The 21107-nt window shown below is 34.3% G+C and overlaps 1 protein-coding gene across 8 annotated transcripts in view; it reads left to right on the top strand.

Moving 5' to 3' along the window:
- LOC149783078 (transmembrane and coiled-coil domains protein 1-like) overlaps positions 1-21107 on the top strand; it is a 168031-nt gene that overhangs the window by 86595 nt on the left and 60329 nt on the right. For 7 of the 8 annotated variants that reach the window (XM_089931296.1, XM_089931294.1, XM_089931291.1 and 4 more), the window contains one exon: positions 12740-12875. In XM_089931296.1, the coding sequence (XP_089787422.1) occupies positions 12826-12875 (50 nt within the window). In that variant the 5' untranslated portion in view covers positions 12740-12825. Of the gene's footprint in view, positions 1-1625; positions 1681-12739; positions 12876-21107 lie in introns of those variants that run through there. The other variant, XM_089931295.1, reaches the window with a different exon arrangement.

Raw genomic sequence — 21107 nt, 5'->3', positions numbered from 1 at the left:
TAGTTTCTAACCTGACTCTGAGTAGAGTGGCCCTAACACCGTCATCTTATGCACGTTTCATGCTTAATGGAAGTTTCAGTGTAATAGACGGACATGCTCGGATCCATTTCCAGTTTCTGGACAAGTCCATTTTCAGCAAAGGGGTGTATCGCGACTACAGATGTACATACATAAGTCATCTGCTTCCAATATTTACAATATCGAATCAAGCAAAGGAAAATAATGACAACTCCAAATTTGCTTTTCATGTGGATTTAACAAGCAGTTTAATTTCTAGGTTCATATATGCAGAGGGATATAATTCCAGACTCTCAACATTATGTAATCTACGCAGTTATTCAGCAGTTGCATAACAGGATGAATGCATCATTATGTTGTCTGATGGAAATAAACTAGCCAATTGTGTACGCAATATAGCACCGTGTTAGTATGGAAAGTCCGTTAAGCATGAAATGGTGCAAGGGATGCCAGCGTTAGTGCCATTCTGGTCACAGTCAGGTTAGAAATTATAAATCAATGATTCAATTGACTTAGTTCTGTGTACTTTTTATCACATTAAACTTTTTCGTTTTTGAAATCGGTAGTGGGGTACAAACAAACGGGGATGTAGAGTCAGACTATAGGTAATTTGGTATTATTTATTTAAGGAAAGTATTTATTTGATGTGAATGCAGTTTTTAAAATAAAGTTTGAATTCACATTGTTGGATGAATTGTGATATTGTCTAGGTGGAGACAGGTCAGGAACCAAAATGTCTCAGTGGTTAGTATGTCAGACTTGCAACTGATAAGGTGTTGGTTTAAATCCTACCATTTGGTCAGCCAGGTCAGCTACCTATGTGTCCCAGGGTAAAGCACTGACTTAAATGACCATGACACTAAATAGCCTGCTGGTGCTGTTATGCCTTAAGAAACCAAAAGAATCCAAACAAATATACAGTCCTTACAGTGAACATGATAAATGATAATAAACTCAGCAAATCGACACTTACAATAATACAAAGTATTAAAGGGAGCAGTTAAATTTATGTGATTTTCCCATTAATATGTTGTTTTTCTTGATAGTATAGTTTATTTGGACTTAGCTTTTATTGCAAATTAAATTACACTTTAAAGTTATATAATCATAGCGTTTGTCTGTGATTTTTTGTTATATTGGCAAGACGGGGAGAAATTACTACTGAACTACTACTACTACAAAAAACAAAACAAGAAGCATTAGCAGCATTAGTAAATTAAGACATACCACAAATCTCTTCAAGTTCAGTGACCAGTGATAGGAACTCCATAATGACTGGAGGCATTTAAGTGGGATTTTACACCCTATTATGCTCGCCTAATATTGATCCTGAGAAATATTGATTCAGGCTGGAGGAGGTGGTGAGAGTTAATCTGTGATGTAACGAACAACAGTACTGACACTAATTACTCATTTCCTACAAATGTGTTGTCACTGACAGTCAAGGATTAAACATTTTTACTTCCTGGTTTCATGGCAGAATTAGACGACCAGTACCAATGGTAGGTTAATAAGAACCAACTAGGAATTACATGTAGTCTAAATGAGCTGATTTTATTATTATATACCAGTGGAAGCAACTGGTAGTATTTAGTAAGCAGTTTGGTGTTGCTAACGGACAGATGGACTATTCTAGATTTTTTGTCCCACCAGGTTTTGGAGGTAGGTAAAAGTTGAAGTAAATAAAGATATATGTATACATTCAGTTGAATCAGTTGTTACATGATGTCATTTATTACATACTGATATAATCTTTCTTGGCATCAAATAGAAATCTTTAGTCCATATTTTCATATCAATCACCCAGATTAGAACGAGTGTCTTCTTTAACATCCGAACATAGAGATTTATAATATTATAATAGTTTGAGAAATCCCAATTTGTACAGTAAAGCTGCATATATTTATAAATGGTTAAAGAGTTTGTATGTAATAAATACAAAACTGCATTCTTGTTTTGTTTGGAGTCAGGGGAAAGAACTTGTTTAACATGGCTTATGAAGATGTATTGGCTTGCTGGCATTGACATGCTGTATGAAACTCGTTCATTCTGTAACTCAGAACAAGACACAGTAACAGTTTTGTATATATGTGAATTACAGCAAATCTGTCACTTTTTTTGTATGCATTTTTTTAATGAAATTAATGTTAGATGATTGTGGGGCAGGAGATGGTGGGGTTGATTGGTGGATTGTACCTTCTTACAAGGTGTCTGATTTATTTGGTTTTCATTGTCTAGAGGGTGATTGCCCTCATTGTTGATGCCAGGATCGAGTAAAAATTAATATAAAGTGTGAAACTTATAGATAGAATAAATAGAGATCTCAGCAGATATATAGAACAGAATGACACAATCCCCTGTACATGAAATACAACAATTTAATCAACTGCATAAACAACTGTGATAATATGGTACATTAGAAAGATACACTTCTCTTTTGAAATAAATCATTAATCGAATTTCAGACACAAATATACTTACATAAATAGCTGATCTGTTTTAAATGATAGAATTTGTTCATTGAATCAAGTGAACAATCAAAGTCATTGACTTGTACAACTTCATAACCTGTTTATTTTCGGTTCATTCCAACTTCACTGTGGCTGTTCTTCTTGGTCCTTTCTCTTTTTTTCTTCATCAAACTCTCTATTGTCTTGCCTCTTTCGGCCCTCAACTTTGTGTCGTTAGGTGGATATATCAGTATGTAGATACTTCCAGGATAAGTATGTACATGGATATGCCAGTGGAGTTATTTCCCGTTTCAGAATAAACTGAGAAGCAACCTAAATCTTCTGTCAGATATCCTACTGGGAATAGATCATTACCCCCCTCTCAGCTCGGCTAACGTTGGTACGTGGGAAAGCCTGCCGGTAGCTTCTCGTGGGTCGGTGGTTCTTCCCTGGGTTTTCCAGGGTTCTTCCTCCACCAGTTATACTGGCCGCCATGTATAGCCTATCTTGTGCAGAAAAATGGCATTAAACCCTAGAACAACAACAACAACAACAACAACCCTCTCATTATGTCAGATATCATTCTATCTGAATTCAAATAGATACCAAAGACTATCTGGTCAAGCCAAACATGGCAGACCATAAATAAACCTTAGGTTCATAAGATTAATGTACTTCCTAACAGCTATTTCATCACTGACTCACATTAACATACACGAGACATTACAGTTCCGTTCTTATCTCAGTTACACAAACGAATGAATGAAATTCATTAATGGCTTAACTACGTTATTTTCAATGAATACACACATTCAGGTTTATAAGCATACATGAAATCTCACTTCATAGCTGTAGCAACGTTAATTTAAGTCAATACGCACTCAAGTCTTTATCATACATGAAATGATCTAAGTTCGGAGAGTTGACACGGATTCTCGTAACTCATATCAACTAAAGTTATGCATGAAATTCTTAGAATACCTGATTCCTATAACAATCAAGATGATAAATTCAAACAGTTCGTCAAACTTATATAAAGAAGATCATTGTATGAATTCAGATAGATGAACTCAAACACAGTTATACTCATATCAGGAGAATTGATTTATGGATTTAAACAAATAAATTCATGCAGATAAAAGCAAATAAATTCAAGCAAATCATTTTATTGGTGTCAACGAATTACATGAGATTGATGCAGATACCTTGTTTTTTCAAGCTTAATCACAGCTGGCTTTTACTGCCAGAATTGTGTCCCTCGACTTTCCAGACATGCCGTCCCTCAGATAAATGTTTTACGAGAGAATTTTTTCTAAATTCAATCTCAGAAATTGTGGTCAGCCTGACTTCTAGATTTCCATATATCTGATTGTGGACAATCTCAACTCTGACATTTTCAGTACAAAAATCGAAGTTAACCCTTACTAACTTCCAGTCTGTCTGATTGTTAAATAAACGAAAGATTATTTAAGAATCACATCCTTTCAAGGACACAGACGTTAAAAGACATTGCAGTAGAGCGATTTAACATGCACCTGTCCCCATAAATCTAATTTAAATTGTTCCCTTGCCCAAATTAATGTGCTCTTTATAGATCGACAGAAATTTGCACCCTTACAATGATTTTCCTTCTTTAGGGGTTTAAAATTAATTCTCTAGAGATATTCATTAGAATAATACTAGTATGAGCCAAGGAACAAATAAATTTAAGCACTAAAATCGACAAGAATATTCATTTTCATTATATGTAGTGATGCTCAAGCGTGTTCTTAGCAATTAGCACATCTGTAAAATTGGTAAAATGTTTTTCACTTAGAGTGTAGTTGCAGGAAGCTGAGTAGAGGGAAAACAGGGTCTCATTTCTTATTAAACACTGTTTACTCGGAGCATAGCCAAGTACAGTGTATGAACAGTTACAAGGAGCAGAATACCAAGGTAACACCTTTATCCCAAACATTTGCTCTGCATTAATGATACATTCAACAAGTACATCAATTCTCTTTGATGTTATGATCATTATGGCTGATAATCAATTCATTGGTTCAAGTGGAAGATACTAAACATAATGCAAGAATATTCATGTGTGAATTTGTTTGAAATTACTGACATATATACTGAGTTTGTATTTTATAAATGGTAAAAGCACACATGGTTTAATAATTTTCGACAACTTTACTATTTGTGTGCATGAAAATATCAACAACTGTTCCTTTGACTATAATCCACAAAGGCAACTTTTAATTGCATCAATTTACCATTCCATATAAAGTTGATGGTGCATTAAAAAACTTCCATAAATGTGTATTGATAGTTGTTTTACTTCATATATTCCAATTAATTGTGTGCATACCAATACACACTGTAATGCTTACCAAAGCTTAATCTTGTATTAGTAAATCATGCCAATGGTGTAAACTAATTTTTTTATATAATTTGGGCATGGAAAATCAACACACATGCAATTGTTTAGTTAAGAAGGGGTTGAGTAAACTTTTAAATACAAACAGTAGTGATGGCCACAATACAAACAGTGGTGATGGTCACAATAATGTCTTGACTTTTAAATACAAACAGTAGTGATGGTCGCAATAATGTCTTGACTTTTAAATACAAACAGTAGTGATGGTCGCAATAATGTCTGGACTTTTAAATACAGACAGTAGTGATGGTCACAATAATGTCTGGACTTTTAAATACAAACAGTAGTGATGGTCACAATAATGTCTTGACTTTTAAATACAAACAGTAGTGATGGTCACAATACAAACAGTAGTGATGGTCACAATAATGTCTGGACTTTTAATAACAGTAGTGATGGTCCCAATAATGTCCTGACTTTTAAATACAAACAGTAGTGATGGTCGCAATAATGTCTGGACTTTTAAATACAAACAGTAGTGATGGTCACAATAATGTCTGGACTTTTAAATACAAACAGTAGTGATGGTCACAATAATGTTTTGACTTTTAAATACAAACAGTAGTGATGGTCACAATACAAACAGTAGTGATGGTTACAATAATGTCTGGACTTTTAAATACAAACAGTAGTGATGGTCACAATAATATCTGGACTTTTTAGTGCAAACAGTAGTGATGGTCGCAGTAATGTCTCGACTTTTAAATACAAACAGTAGTGATGGTCACAATAATGTCTTGACTTTTAAATACAAACAGTAGTGATGGTCGCAATAATGTCTTGACTTTTAAATACAAAGAGTAGTGATGGTCACAATACAAACAGTAGTGATGGTCACAATAATGTCTGGACTTTTAAATACAAACAGTAGTGATGGTCACAATACAAACAGTAGTGATGGTCACAATAATTTCTGGACTTTTAAATACAAACAGTAGTGATGGTTGCAATAATGTCTGGACTTTTACATACAAACAGTAGTGATTGTCACAATAATGTCTGGACTTTTATATACAAACAGTAGTGATGGTCGCAATAATGTCTGGACTTTTAAATACAAACAGTAGTGATGGTCGCAATAATGTCTGGACTTTTAAATACAAATAGTAGTGATGGTCACAATAATATCTGGACTTTTAAATACAAACAGTAGTGATGGTCACAATAATGTCTTGACTTTTAAATACAAACAGTAGTGATGGTCACAATAATGTCTTGACTTTTAAATACAAACAGTAGTGATGGTCGCAATAATGTCTTGACTTTTAAATACAAACAGTAGTGATGGTCACAGAAATGTCTTGACTTTTAAATACAGACAGTAGTGATGGTCACAATAATGTCTTGACTTTTAAATACAAACAGTAGTGATGGTCGCAATAATGTCTTGACTTTTAAATACAAACAGTAGTGATGGTAGCAATACAAACAGTAGTGATGGTTACAGTAATGTCTGGACTTTTAAATACAAACAGTAGTGATGGTCACAATAATATATGGACTTTTAAATCCAAACATTAGTGATGGTCACAATAATGTCTGGACTTTTAAATACAAACAGTAGTGAAGGTCACAATAATGTATGAACTTTTAAATACAAACAGTTGTGATGGTCACAATAATGTCTGGACTTTTATAGCAGGACAAGTAAATAATTGCTCATTTTTTCAAGTCTTTGGGTCTACACGGGCCCTCTCTCTCAGTTGCATGGGTACTAGTTGTGTGCGTATGTATCTATGTATGTATGTATGTATGTGTGTGTGCATGTATGTAATAGCATGTCAGTACAATACCTGATATATGATGCCATTTAAAAATAAAGTTCAGTTGTATATGTAAAGAGTTTCATGAAAAACCCTTGGAAGCAAACCTTTCCAAATAATTGTAATTGTGAAGTACTGAAACACAGAAAATTAACAGTGAAGATATTAAATTTTTTAAAATACTTTTCAAACAAAAGATAAAAGTACAAAATTGAAATTCCTTAAAATGTAGGGTTAAAATTCATTATACAGAACACATTCTTATTATTTCTGATTGGTGCTAGACTTGAATTTATCCTTTTGGACAGAACAGAGAGAAGTGAGAGCTGAACAGGGAGAAAGTGGGAGCAGAGCAAGACATGCATTATATATATATATATATATATATATATATATATATATATATATGCGTGTCTGTGTTGTTTTTATTCTCTTATTTGAATTATCCCCTCTATTTTCCAGTATCCATTTTTGCATTTAGCATTGGCTTCAGGCAATACCTTTTTTTCAAGTAGAAAAGTATTGTCTTGGTTCTTTTTTATAAGCACATTTGGTGCATGTTTAAAAACTGTCATATTCATATGCAGTGTATTTTGGCAATATGACTTAAAAAGAGAACAAATCACAGAAGCTATACATTGTAATGAATTTTAATTGAGTTACTAGATTATGGTATTGTAATTGCAACTTAGTACAAATGCTTAATTAGCAACCTTTAATCAAGATGTTTTCTTTTTTCTTTCTAAAAGTTTAAAAAATTGCAGTTTAAAAGATTTCCAACATGTTTGAAACAACCCATGTTCTATATACGAGAGCACAGACTTTCAGATCCTACTGTTAAACCTAATTTCTTTGTTGCCAATAACACTTTACTGTAACTGTTATTAGACAGTGCATTGAAGAATTAAAGACAGTATATCAATAGACTAAAGCCTTTTTTCAACCAAATTTTGGTGTTTTCTTTTTAGAAAGAGGGGTTTTCTTAATGAAATTTCTAACTTTATAGATTTGTTACAAGAGTCCATTGATGGGATTGCAAATACATGGTTTTATTATTTGCCTACATACTTTAAGTGTAACATTAGGCACTGGTATTTGCTTTGCTGGTTTTTTTTCTTCTTCATAATTTCACAAAAACTCAGAATACAACCTTGACCTTACATTGTCTCTCAAATTCTGCAACATAGCATTGTCCCATATGTTTCCGACCTACATAATAGCATTTAAAGCTAAATCTTCAATAACATAATATTTAGACCCCGCTTTCTGTGAGTTGTATATTTTCTGAATATATTTACCAAATGGTTTATGAAATGAGACAATCTAATAAAACTTTAATTCCCAGTCTCAGCGATGTCTACCATTATTTTGTCCATGACAGGATCACTTATGGTTCCAAAATAATTTTTATGATGAAAATATGTACACATGGCAGTTAAAAAATGTTACAGGTTCTATTTTTAAAACACAAATTGCTATTTACATATGTTTAAGGTCAAAACACAAGTTTGTATTCCTCTACAAAATGATCATGAATAATACATGAACTGGCATGAACTGTTGTTGATTGGTTCCAGGTTCATGAACATATTCGTGAACTATGATGAACAAGCTTTCTCATGAATGATTCATGAATTCATGAACAGTTCCTATAAAAAAAATTGATTATCTGACAAACTTAGAAATATCTATTTCATCTGGATTCATAAAATAACCTTTCCATGTGGGTTTTTTAAAACAGTATGATATGAAACATATTGTTTTATAAATGGTATTTGATTTCATATAAATTTCTAATATGCAACAAAAAACATATAAACTGACAAGTGATATTCTTTTTTTTTACTATAAGCAACACTTTTTGTATGTTTTGTAATTTTTTTCTCTGAAATTTTTTCAAGAGATATTGTAGCAGTTGTGTTCAGTCAACTGTCAAAGCATTTTGCATCGTCAAGGGGCAGTCTTTCCACTGGGATTTCTCCTGACCTGTCAGATAACTCTTTTGTGATGATGTTCAGGGCCTATAATTTAGTCGATCCCGCCCATTGTCACTACTGAATGTCTCCATTTGCAACTTATGCTGTTCCATCCAATTACTGTTTGGATCTTTAACACTGCTGCAGTTTACATTTTTGAGGTGACTTAGCCACCAACCTTGCCAGGTAGCAATACCCTGCAAGGTTAAAGTCAGATACACTCAGCAGTATTAATTGAAAAGTATTTATTGGACATACATTGTCTGTAAATACATACAGTGTGTATGCATCAGTCAAGTCTTTGGTAAGAAAGACCATGGTAGGTCAGAAAGGTCAGTAGTTTAAGCCCTGGCGAGTCAGCTGCCATGAGGACAGTCTCTGGGTTAGATGATTGACTTCCATTGCATTTGCCCGGTATAGCCTGTTATGTGTTGATGTGCAGCGAAAGGCCAATAAATTAATCACTTAGTTGTTTGCTAGAATTGACCCATTATGTGGAATACAATCATGGTACATTGGGACAAGTCCAGGATATGTACGTTTTAGTGATATATATTAAAAATTGAATGTAGTGTTTGGCCAAATGTCAATCAAATCTCGAGTCCTTATGATGCATTTTTGGGCAGATTTTGTTATCATTACTTTCAAATGCAAATAATTATTTGTCCCTTTTAAAAAAAAATTGTGAAGACCATAGTTTTGGAACATCAGAACACATTTTCCCCAGTTCACTGGATTCTAGGTGTAACACCACGTTCACAAGTTATTTATATGGAAATGTTTGCATAAGAGAAGTTCCCTCTTTATGTAAGTTGAGTATGTATTTTTTTTGAAAATGTAAGGATGTGTTTCTCAGGAAAACATACTCTTTTGACAAACCTCAGATGAAAGCATTTAAAAACTGCCCATTTATTTTGTGATATACACAGTGTGTGTGTGTGTGTGTGTGTGTGTGTGTGTGCATGTGTGTGTGTGTGTGTGTGTGTGTGTGTGTTTCAAAAGAATTATGGAAGTGTCAGGTCAGGTCCTTCAGCTTTTGGATTGAAACTATCAGGCACACAGGAACATCTGTGTCTTAGTTGTAACTGACAAACTCTTGTTCTCGTTTTGAGTATTGGAAAGTTCCGGAAAAAACCAACAAGCATTTACAAGGTTCAGAATGTGATTCATTGATTTGAAACCAGCTTCATTAACTGTTGTACCAGTGGGAGAATTGATCCAAAACTTATTTAAAGACTGAAGTAAGAGTTACTCAAGGAATGGATTTCCTGAAGTTTAGCAGAGTATAGACTGCACTTCTTTGCATTGATTGAATTCAGCATTAGAATGTGACCTTGTATGATGTTAGAAGTTTACGAGTTACTTGATTTGAAAAGATGATGGCTAAATTTTAGACCCAGGCTCAAGAAAGAGAATGATGCATCATGGTGCCCTCATAAACTACCAAACCTATCATAGGCACCATCATATATTGTTAGTAGTAATTTTGTAGACATTTTGACTTGTGCTAGCAGTCAGCTTTTCATTATGGCTCTCCATTGAGAGTTCCATAGGTCATGCCTACTGGACTGATCCAACTTGTAACTCAGGCAAAACAGAAATGATTGATATGACATAAAATGCAGAAATTCAATACGACAAAATGACGATGTCCATTAAACTTTGTGCCCAGTCTCTTTTTGCAGTGGTATTAATACAAAATTTAAAATTCTCAAGATAGAAGTCAGTCTTAATTCATATAGTTTACATGAGATGCGTGCCATGCACTTATTGGGAGATTGACAGGTCCAAAAATGCTGCAGACTTATAAATACCTGTTGAAAGATCTTGTAGAGTAGTACTAATTGATTTGCCATAATATAGCGGCAACAAATATAAGATAAGATAGATAAGAAGATAAGATAAGAATTCTTTATTTCAGACTACATAGTCCGTACATCTAAACTGAAATACAGATACAATGTAAAAAAACATAAAAGAACATAGATATCATGCATAGAAGTTTACAGATACATCTACACACACACACACACACACCTATATCTATTACTAAAATTATTCCAGTCTGTTTAAAAACAACTGTACAGCAAAAAAATTGCATATCCTTGGTGATTTAACATAACTGGATTCCCAATTTATGAAACACTTACGACTTGATGTACATGTATATGGACTTGAAAACTTCAATGCTTGGTGGAACCACCTCCTTCTAGTCATGAAACTGGTGGGGAGATTTATTTCAGTGAAGTTAAACAGAACCCATGCTTCAAAACTAGATCATTGTGACCCACATTTTTCTTCTCAGAGGTTATGGTTAAACCATTTGATGCCCCACCAGAGATGTGGTAGGAACATATAGTGTTACCATTTTCTATTCATATGTATGTTTGTACATTCATAAGTGCAGTTAAGTTTTGGCATTTTTAGATTATAGGTATTGGGGCATTCATGTTCAGAGAACATGTCTTTAGTTGCTAGACTTTGCATCTTCATTATTTGTCATCCTTATTATTCATCTGCCATGGTGTGAGAAATGCGATTATTGGATAAATGTTCATTATGGGTTGTGGGTTTGATACCTACCCTGACCATCCTGGGCCACATGTCTCTGTATGTCCTTGAGGAAGGACACTTGGCTCCAATTTTCTCAGCAGGCTATAGTGAAATAAAGCACTTAAGATAGCATTAAAAACCAGCCAACTATATTGTGGCCATATACTAGTGTACAAAATTGTATTGGGATGTACATTAATTTCACTGGGTATTCTCTCATTAATGAAAGCTGCCACATTGAGAACCATCTCTATTATTTATCACCAGGTCAGGAAGTGGTCAGTAACAGTTTAGTTAACAGACCAACTTGCAGTTATTGACACTAGCCAAAAAAATTGAACAGCATCAATTTAAATGGCAAGAGATAATGGAAGTTATCAGGCACATTTAGCATCATAGCTTGATATTTTGCATAAACTGGCTCATTTATTTGGGTTTGGAACAAAGTTTTTACTTTACTGTTGGGTATGTATGGTGTCATAGATACTCAGGTAAAGGGCTTCAAAACATGATATATATTATTGTAAATTCTTGGGTAAACAATCAATACATGGTATTGTAAATGGGTAAAAGCCCTGAAAGCAGCATATTTGGTATTGCAAATACTTAAGGGTAGGCCTGGGAACAGCATACATTAGTACTGCAACATTTTTGGGTAAAAGCCCTGAAAACAGCATCCATAGTAATGTAAATACTTTAGTAATAGGCCTGTAAACAACACATGGCATTATACATGTTTGGGTAAATTTAGGTCAGAAAACACCATACACTGATATATAAATGTTTGGGGAAAAGACCTGAAAGCAACGCACAAGGTACTGTAAATATATATGTAAGGTGTGAAAACACCATACATGGAATTGCAAATATTTGGGGAAAAGACCTTATACCTGCACATGTTGTACTGTAAATTCATATATACGGTCTGAAAACACCATACATACAATTGCAAGAGATTGAGTCATAGCTTTTTGCTTAAAATTGTAAGTAGAATTACCACTTCAGACCTTGATCTGCATGCAGTGTTATACATAACAAGAAACTGTTGAGAGCAGAGGATAACGTTCAAATCATACATGTTCCACAAAATAACCTAAGGTCAGCTTTGTCATTTTTTACTGCACCATTTTGGCTCTGGATTTGATCCCCATTTCTGTAGCATATGCAATGTTTAGTTGATTGCTTCATCTTTCAAGGCTTTGTCTTCTGTGAGTTTACTGTTTTCTTGCACCTCAAAAACCGTATTGGACGATGGCTCCAATTTTACCAATAAATGTGTTGTAAATTTAAATCTATAATCAGAGATGCTCTTATCCAGATAAAAGGCTTGAATCTTTAATAAAGTCTGGATTTTTTTTGTAAATCTGAAGATTTTTACCTTCTACAAAATCACCTGTCATAAGAGATTTCTGTTCATCAAATCAAAGGTATGAATGACCATTTTATGTTATTGGTTTATCACTATACAATTTGTTGCAGTTTTGTTGTTCAGTCAGTTTAAAAAGAGATTACAGAATATGTCATTTATGATATACACACTATGTATTTCATTAATTGCAGGATTGAAAGTAAGGAAATCTGTAGGTGGTTGTGACTGTTGGAATGGCCAGGGCCCAAACATTCTCAATGGCGGAGACTCCCAGGGAATGACATTATACCAACTGTTGAGGCAGGAAGTGGAGCAGCCTGAAATTATGTAAGTAACTCAGTTCAGTAATTTTATATAGTACAGGAGTACATGACTGTGTCCTAGGAATGCTTTTGATTTTTAATTTGACCAGAACAATTTTGAGGTCAGGAAGTTTGATGCACAGTTTTCATTCTCTACTAGGCTTGCATTGTTTCTCTGTCCTTCAGGTGTGACGCATGTGAAACACACATGGAACAAACACACAAGCTTGAATATGCTTATACATTCATTCATGATTGTTTATAACTATGTAATCAGGTAAATAAAATGCAAATTGGAATTTTGATTGTTTAAAATTTACACAAATCTAAATTTGCAAATAAAAGTGGTCCATTTGCTTTCTGACCTCTCCATTGTTTTGTGATTGAATCTTATGTAGTTTGTTTGTCAAATAGTTTTGTTTGTTTGTTTTGTCTTTATCAGCAAAAATAGGAATGTTTAGAAATGCTATTGGTTGCAAATGAAGATTGCCACACTGTTTGTTTGTTTTGCTGTTAGTTTGTTGGTTTGTCAGTTTGTTGGTTTTGAATGATTTCACTGATATTGGTTAAGACTTGTTTGTTAAATAAACTTATCCATGTTTGTTAAATTGGTTTTCAGAGATAGGGAGTCTATTCATGACTGTAAAGATCCAATGAACAATAATTGGAAACATAGGACTTATTTTCTGTGGAAACATAGGACTTACTTTCTGCAGAAACATAGGACTTACTTTCTGTGGAAACATAGGACTTACTTTCTGTGGAAACATATGACTTTCTTTCTGCGGAAACATAGGACTTACTTTCTGTGGAAACATTGGACTCCTTCCCCAATCCATGAATGTAAGTTCCAAGAAAAATGCATTTTATTTTACAAAACCACTAAAATTTATACCCACAAAATAAACGAATTCACAGTACCATATGAACTTGCTTATAAGCTGGGTTCAACTGCAAACAGCATATCTGTCACATTATGCACTGGCAGATCAGGATCTGTGTTATTTGTTCTACTGATTGCTTCTAACAATCAGCAAAAACCTAGATCTGCAAGAATGTAATGCGACAGTAGATCTGCATAATCCAAATTGCACCTGAGTAAATATAGTATTAAACTTGTAATTTTTCTTACTGAAAAAGTCAAGGTGATTAACAATGAATCTAAGGTCATTGCAAAATTTTTATGAAATTTAGAAACATTCAGTTACAGTTATTTGAAATTGCATATCTAGCTGACCCTTCAATTTAATAAAATTGACCACTAAACATTGCCTGTCAAAATGCAATTATTGTTAGATAGACACTTGTAAGGGTGATCAGCTTAGACAGCAGGTCTGCTTTGAGTAGGCATTACAAACAGGCACCAAACAGAAAAGGGGCCCTGAGTGGCCGAGTGGTCTTAGGCATTCACCATTCCGGATCACTGCCATCTCATCTCTGCGTGGGTTCGAGTCCAAGGCTCAGCTAGCATGGGTATGTGAGAAAGCCTACTGGTAGCTTCTCATGGGTCGGTGGTTCTTCCCTGGGTTTTTCAGGGTTCTTCCTCCACTAGTTATACTGGCCGCCATGTATAGCCTATCTTGTGCGAAAAAATGGCATTAAACCCTAGAACAACAACAACCAAACAGAAAACTGGATTAATAGAATATTCCCCATACGTATAGCATGGTGTCCTCGATTACAGAATTAACTCATCCTTCAATCTCTTAACCAAGAAAGACCATTCTCATTTTAGACATTTTCCACTCTGTTGATACACTGCCAGTTGCACAGCTTCAAAAGAAATTAAGAACTGAGCTCATTGTTACCAAAATGTATATGATATATACGTTCCATTATATCATCCTTGTATACTCTTCATAAGTATCACATGTCCACCCAAAGCTGTGTCCTGTCTGGTACAAATCTAGTAGTCTCCAATGGTGTGATTTCCTATCCTGTCCACACCTGGGGCAGAAGATTTTTTGTCTCTCACTATATTGTGAAGTTGTACGGCTCTGGTTGGCATGCCATGCTTCAGTGGCTCTATTGGTTGGAATAATGCGTAGACCAGCCTTAGGTCAACTGCCATGGTGTGTCAGTGGACAAGAAAAATTACTTCTGTTTTGCAGTGGCACTAATTAGTCTTTCATGCGCTGATTTGTACTACAACACAAGTGAATCAAATTACATTTTCAGTGTAATGCTTACTGCACACAGTCTAAAGTAGCAACTAAATATAATAGGACAGTTTTGTGATTTGTAGTGTTATGGAATGACCATCTGTTGTTGTTTAGCTGTAGTTAGGGCCCTGCATTGAGATGTGGGAGCCCTATAATAATCACCTTTTCCATATATCCATCCACCTTTAGTGGTTGATGTATCTGACCACACTTCTTTTATCCATCAGAGTTCTACAACCCATTGATGTCATTTAGTAAGTGAATTAATTACATGTAAATATTGGTATTTTGTCTTGTAAATTCCATATGTGGCCCTTGACAATTACATCTTCATATGGGATGTTGCTTGTAACCAGCATAGTTCTACATATCTTAAAAATCCTAATGCCATTTGATAGGTGAAGAGATTATTACATATAGATATGCCTTTTAATGGATAATCACCAAATTTGAATATTCCTTATGGATTTGTTCATTTGTGCATCAGTATTGCACATAAACTACAAAAGTAGCCATTCCTTGACAGTTTGTAAGAAATTTCAGAAAATATCGTTAAAGGTTCTGTCGTTCAGATCCAGTTATAGCCCTTTCATTAAATTTCCATTGATTTCCACTTTACCAGATCCTTCAAACCTACATAGCCAAGTATCCATTCAACATGTTTAGATACAGGTGGTGGTTACATTGTTTGTAGACCTAGATGTGTGTTTTATGGGTTTTGCCTTGTCAACTCCTTTTGGATAAAGTTATTAAACTTGATAATTAGCACAACTCCATATGGTTTCTGTCTTGTCTCTGGTATCATAAAATATTTTTTCATGTAAATTTGGTTTGAACATTGTTTCATAGTCATATATATATCTTGTATGGGGTTTGTCTTGTGTAGAAGAGCTGTGGCCATCAGGTTGCTCAACCTCATCACTTGGGTGTCTGCAGTATAACTTCACTAAAATCTGTTTTACTACCCAACTTGGCATGTGCTTTCAGATTTTCAAAGGAATATTGCATGTTATCACGCATCTTTTTATTGATGAGACTTTTGAATGAGATGGATTTTCAGTAATTTTTGCCATTGAATAGTTATCACCCCTGATTTTGCATCTTTTCCAAACTTTAGTTATGAAAAAAAGTTATTCTGTTTAAGGCTCGCCTAAGCAAATTGTTTTGCAATGTTCCCTTCAATACCAGCAACATGTTTGCACATGATTTTTTCTGCCCCTGGTAATGTAATGTCAAGAACTACAAACATTACCATTAATTTTAATTTCAAAAGTTGTGGGCATTATACTCAACTGCTTGTTTTATAGTCCTCAAAAAACTACATAAGTTCATTCTTACAAATATATTGGTACACTTATGTAAGTGAATGTCAAACCTTTCCTTGAAACATTTTACAACTGCAGTTTGTGAATGGCCTGATACTGTGTGTAAATAAACCATGATCTTGGTGTTGGATGTTTGGAACTGATCTTGAGAGACAAATTACTCTTATCCCTAGCAAGTGTTGCTGGAGACTGGTTTATGGCTTAGAATTGTTTATATACAGCAGTGAGAGTGCAATTGGTGCTTAGAGTTATATTTATCTTTGAGTTAAGAAATATAGAAATTGTCTGTAGTACTGTGTAAAGATAGTTTTCATGGATTGGAATATTTCTTTCTTTTGTATCTTCTGTCTGCCATTTCAAACAGCATTTCTAATAAATGATATTAGTGACATTCAAAATCAGCTTTTAAGAAAATGAGGAGGTTTAGTTTTATGATATGTTGGAAACTAGCCCCCAAACCTGTGCTGATACTGATGAATGGATTTTGGGCATGATCTCTTATAGTCATGAAATCATGCAGTTGGTGCAGATATATGTGTCCTCAACAAATTGGTGTACATTTTAGACACATATCCATATTTCTTGCGTCTCATGAGTTAAGATTGGTATAAGAGTCCTCTCAGTGATGTGTTGTTGTAGGGCTATATATGACTACATGCAGCTGTTCCATTACATAGAGCAACCATTCAAATGTAACTTCTGTTTATTCACTTATTTAATAATTTTCTTTTGAGTTGGTCATGTGACAACTTGAGTGTCCCTAGATTTTGTCCACTAAAAGTTTCGAACAAGGGAATATTGTTATCCTTTCTCCTGAACAGAGGTCATATCAACATTGGGTTTTCACTGAAAGATTTATTATAATGTCTAGTTGTTTCAAAAGTGAAAATGGTGTTTAATTTCCAATATGAACACCAAAATGGCCATTTTGAAAGTCTTGTTACTGCTGTTCCTCCAGGGTGGATGGTCATATCATCATAGGCTTTTCATCTTGTGATATCTAGTTTGACAAAAATGATCCAGTAGGGCCACCATGACTGCTATCTTGCAAATAATGCAGTCACTACTCATCTTCAGAGGAAAGTCACATTGACATTTGTGAAAACTTCTTGTGATATTTAGTTGGTTATAGATTAAAATGGTGCCAATCTGACCAGCATGGTTGCCATATTTTGAAAATCTTTCTATTGCTATACCTTCAAGATGGATGGTCATATGTAAAATGTACTTTACGATGTTGGTCACAAAGGAAAAGGTGCTGATTTGACATCCAATATGGCCACCATGGCAGTCAACTTGAAAATTTTGTTATTGCCACATCTTTGGTATTGATGATCAGTCACATAGGATTTTCAGCAAAAGACATTGATAAAACCCCATTTTAACACGATTCATTAAAATGCAGTTCCATTCATAATGCAGTATGATCAAGAGGTTAGTTAAAACTGATGACATTGAAGTTTCACTACACATTTCCTGTGGGGAATTTTCAGCAATCCCGCTTTTATTGCGATGTTATTCTTGGACCCCAAGCATCGTGTTATAATGGGTTTTACCTGTATGTGGGGGGCTGAGTGGTCTAAAACACTCACTGGTATGGAACACTGCTGTCTCACCTATGCGTGGGTTCAAGTCTCAGGCTTGGCCAATGTGGGTACATGAAAAAGCTTGCTAGTAGCTTCTTGTGGGTTGGTGGTTCTTTCCGGGTTTCCCGGGTTCTTCATCCACCATTTATACTGGCCGCCATGTATAGCCTATCTTGTGCTAAACCCTACAACAACAACAACCTGTATAAGGATGACTAATTGATCAGGCATTATGCATAGCCTATCACGTGCTGATATAAGGTGTTAAAAACAAACCATATCGAAGGGATAGGAAGGCAGGTGGTGGTGGGCTCCTTGTTTATGTTAGAACTGGTACTATTTCTAAAAGATGGGAAGACATAGAAATACAGAAAATAGAATCCATTTGGCTACAGATCACTCCAGAAAAAAGCTAAGCCCTACTTGGTAGATTTTGTTTACAGACCCCCATCATCACATACTGAATATTTTGAACTTCAAGTAGATACAATTTCATGTGAAGAGAAAGAATTTTACATTCTTTGTGATATAAATAGAGACCTTCTCAATGATCAAGTTGTTGTTAATTGGATGGATCTTGTTACATTGTTGGATATGGAGTAACTAGTAAATGAACCCACCAGAGTAACATCTACCACTAAAACACTTACAGTTCATATTTATACCAATACAAAAGAAAATGTTTTGGAAGTACAATAATGGTTACAAAGATTGGTATTATAAGTGACCACTTTGCAGATTTTTCTAACACATAAAGTCAGTGTCAAATCAGCAAAAAATAATATCCATAAATCCATTACTTAACAGATCTTTTCAAAACTTTGCTCCTGTTAAATTCCTGGAAGATCTGAAAGATATTCCATGGAATACAGTCCAGATCTTTGAAGATTTTGATGATGTTATAGATACTTGGAAAGATCTTTTCATCAGTACATGTATAGTAAACAAGCATACCCCATAAAAACACAGGATAAAGAAAGGCCACCAGCCAGGCTGGATCTCCCCAGATATTTTAGAAGCAATAAAGCAAAGAGACCAACTAAAATCAGTAGGAAATCAAGCTGAATATAGAGTTTGAAGGAATAAAGTTAATAAAATGATATGTCAAGCCAAACAAGCGTACTACAAAAAAGTGCTGGATGAAAACCAAAATAACCAGAAAGCTCTCTGGAAAGTGTTTGGTGCAGGAAAATGTAAGAGAAAACTGAAATTTTATTCCTCAACATGAGGGCATTTATACTGATAATCCAACTGACATGTGAAATATTTTTAATGACTTTTTCATTCAAATTGCTGAAAAACTTAAAGAACCCAGAACTTCATCTGATCATCTGGAACTCAAATATTTTTGTGCCAAAAATCTACCAAACAATATAAAGTTTAAAATTCCTGAAATGAGTCCAGAATTTGTGTTGAAATATATTTAAGAAATGGATGATTGCAAAGCTACAGGACTTAATATGATTCGATCAAGGCTACTAAAGTTAGCTGCACCTGCAATTGTAGAGAGTACAGCTTTCATTTTCAATGAAAGTATTAGGTCTAATAAATTTCTACAAAGATGTAAAACTGCCAAGGTTACACCAGTGCATAAAGCGGGAATAAAGATGATGTAAATAACTAAAGACCCATCTTTATTCGTCCTTGTCTCTCCAGATTACTAGAAAAACACGTACATGATTCTTTTCTCAACTATTTAAACACTTATGATCTTATTCATGATAATCAGCTTGGCTTTCTACAGAATCACTCCTGTGAAACTGTACTTGTAATTTTGATTGATAAGTGGCTAAAAGCATTAGATCAATGAGAAACGGTAGGCACTATTATAGCTGATTTTTATAAAGCTTTTGATCTTGTAGATTATGAAACTTTTGCTTGAAAACTAAAAATCTATCAATGCAGTGAAAACTCCCTAAACTGGTTTACGCCTTACTTAACCGGTAGAGTGCAGAAAGTGTCTTTAAATGGTCAACTTTCTCAAAGTAAAAATATTAACTGTGGAGTATCACAGGGCTCTATCCTTGGACCTCTGTTATTGATTCTGTTTATCAATAACCTACCTCTTAAGATTGGAACTTCAGTTTCTTCCATTGACCTCTATGCAAACGATACAACACTGTCTGAGATGGGTAAAACCAAAACGACATTTGAAAATAACTCACAAGATGCTCTCAACAAAACTTAAGGATTGTGGAAGGAAAACAGTATGATCATAAATATAGAAAAGACAAAAGTCCTTCTTGTTACAAGTAACAATGCAACAAAAACAAGCAAGGCTGGATAGTGACAAACTCCAGGTTTTTTTTGACAATGTGAGCCTTAAATATGACCTCTCATGATAAAATTCCTGGTGTATTCATAGATAACAGTCTTACTTTGTCTATTCACATCAAACATGTTTCAGAAAAGGTTAATTCTTATCTTTGGCTACTGAGGAAAATCAAAATATACATTCCTCTTCAGTATAGCGTCATCTTTTTTATAAAAGTTATATTCAGCCATATCTGGACTACTGTAATGTAATTTGGGCTAATACCTCTAATTCAAACATAACAAAATGTTTAAGACTCCAAAAGAGGACTTGCCATTTAATTCTAGACCAATGTATAGACAATTTCAAGGATGCAGTGTGAATAATATCAAGATTTCAACAATACATAAAAAAAAATTTCTTAGAAAGGCCATATTGATTTATAAAGTATCCAGAAAAGCCATTCCTGTCTATCTAAGCAATATCTGTCACCAAAGAGATGCTGATGGTACTCCAGATTTAAGGTCCTTAGGAAGTAAAAATTACATTATACCAAGGCCAAATTCTTTGTTTCATAATTAGTGTCTCAAATGGATGAAATCTTTAGACAATTGAACAGTACAATAAATACCACCTTCTTTTCTGTAATTTTGCATCATTTTCACAGTTTAATTTTTCAATGCAGGATGATATTTTATATTTTATGTATGTTTGTGTTCACAGATGCCTGTGCGTATGTTCCAGGCTTGAAACTCTGATTTTTAAAATCACTTAATTATTTAGTGTCAAGCCAGACTCTTCACATCATGTTGTAGATACTGTATATATTGTACATAACAAATAGAAGGCCTCAAGGTAGATTGATTCTGTAACTAACTCAGTTACCTTCTCTAAATAAAGTCTTTTTTATTATTATTATTATTATTATTA

The sequence above is a fragment of the Sinohyriopsis cumingii genome, chromosome 14, assembly GCF_028554795.1.
Source record: "Sinohyriopsis cumingii isolate HCF-2022 chromosome 14, ASM2855479v2, whole genome shotgun sequence".
Taxonomy (NCBI): Eukaryota; Metazoa; Mollusca; class Bivalvia; order Unionida; family Unionidae; genus Sinohyriopsis; species Sinohyriopsis cumingii.
The sequence above is the reverse complement of the archived record's forward strand: the minus strand, read 5'-3'. Positions and strand labels throughout refer to the sequence as shown.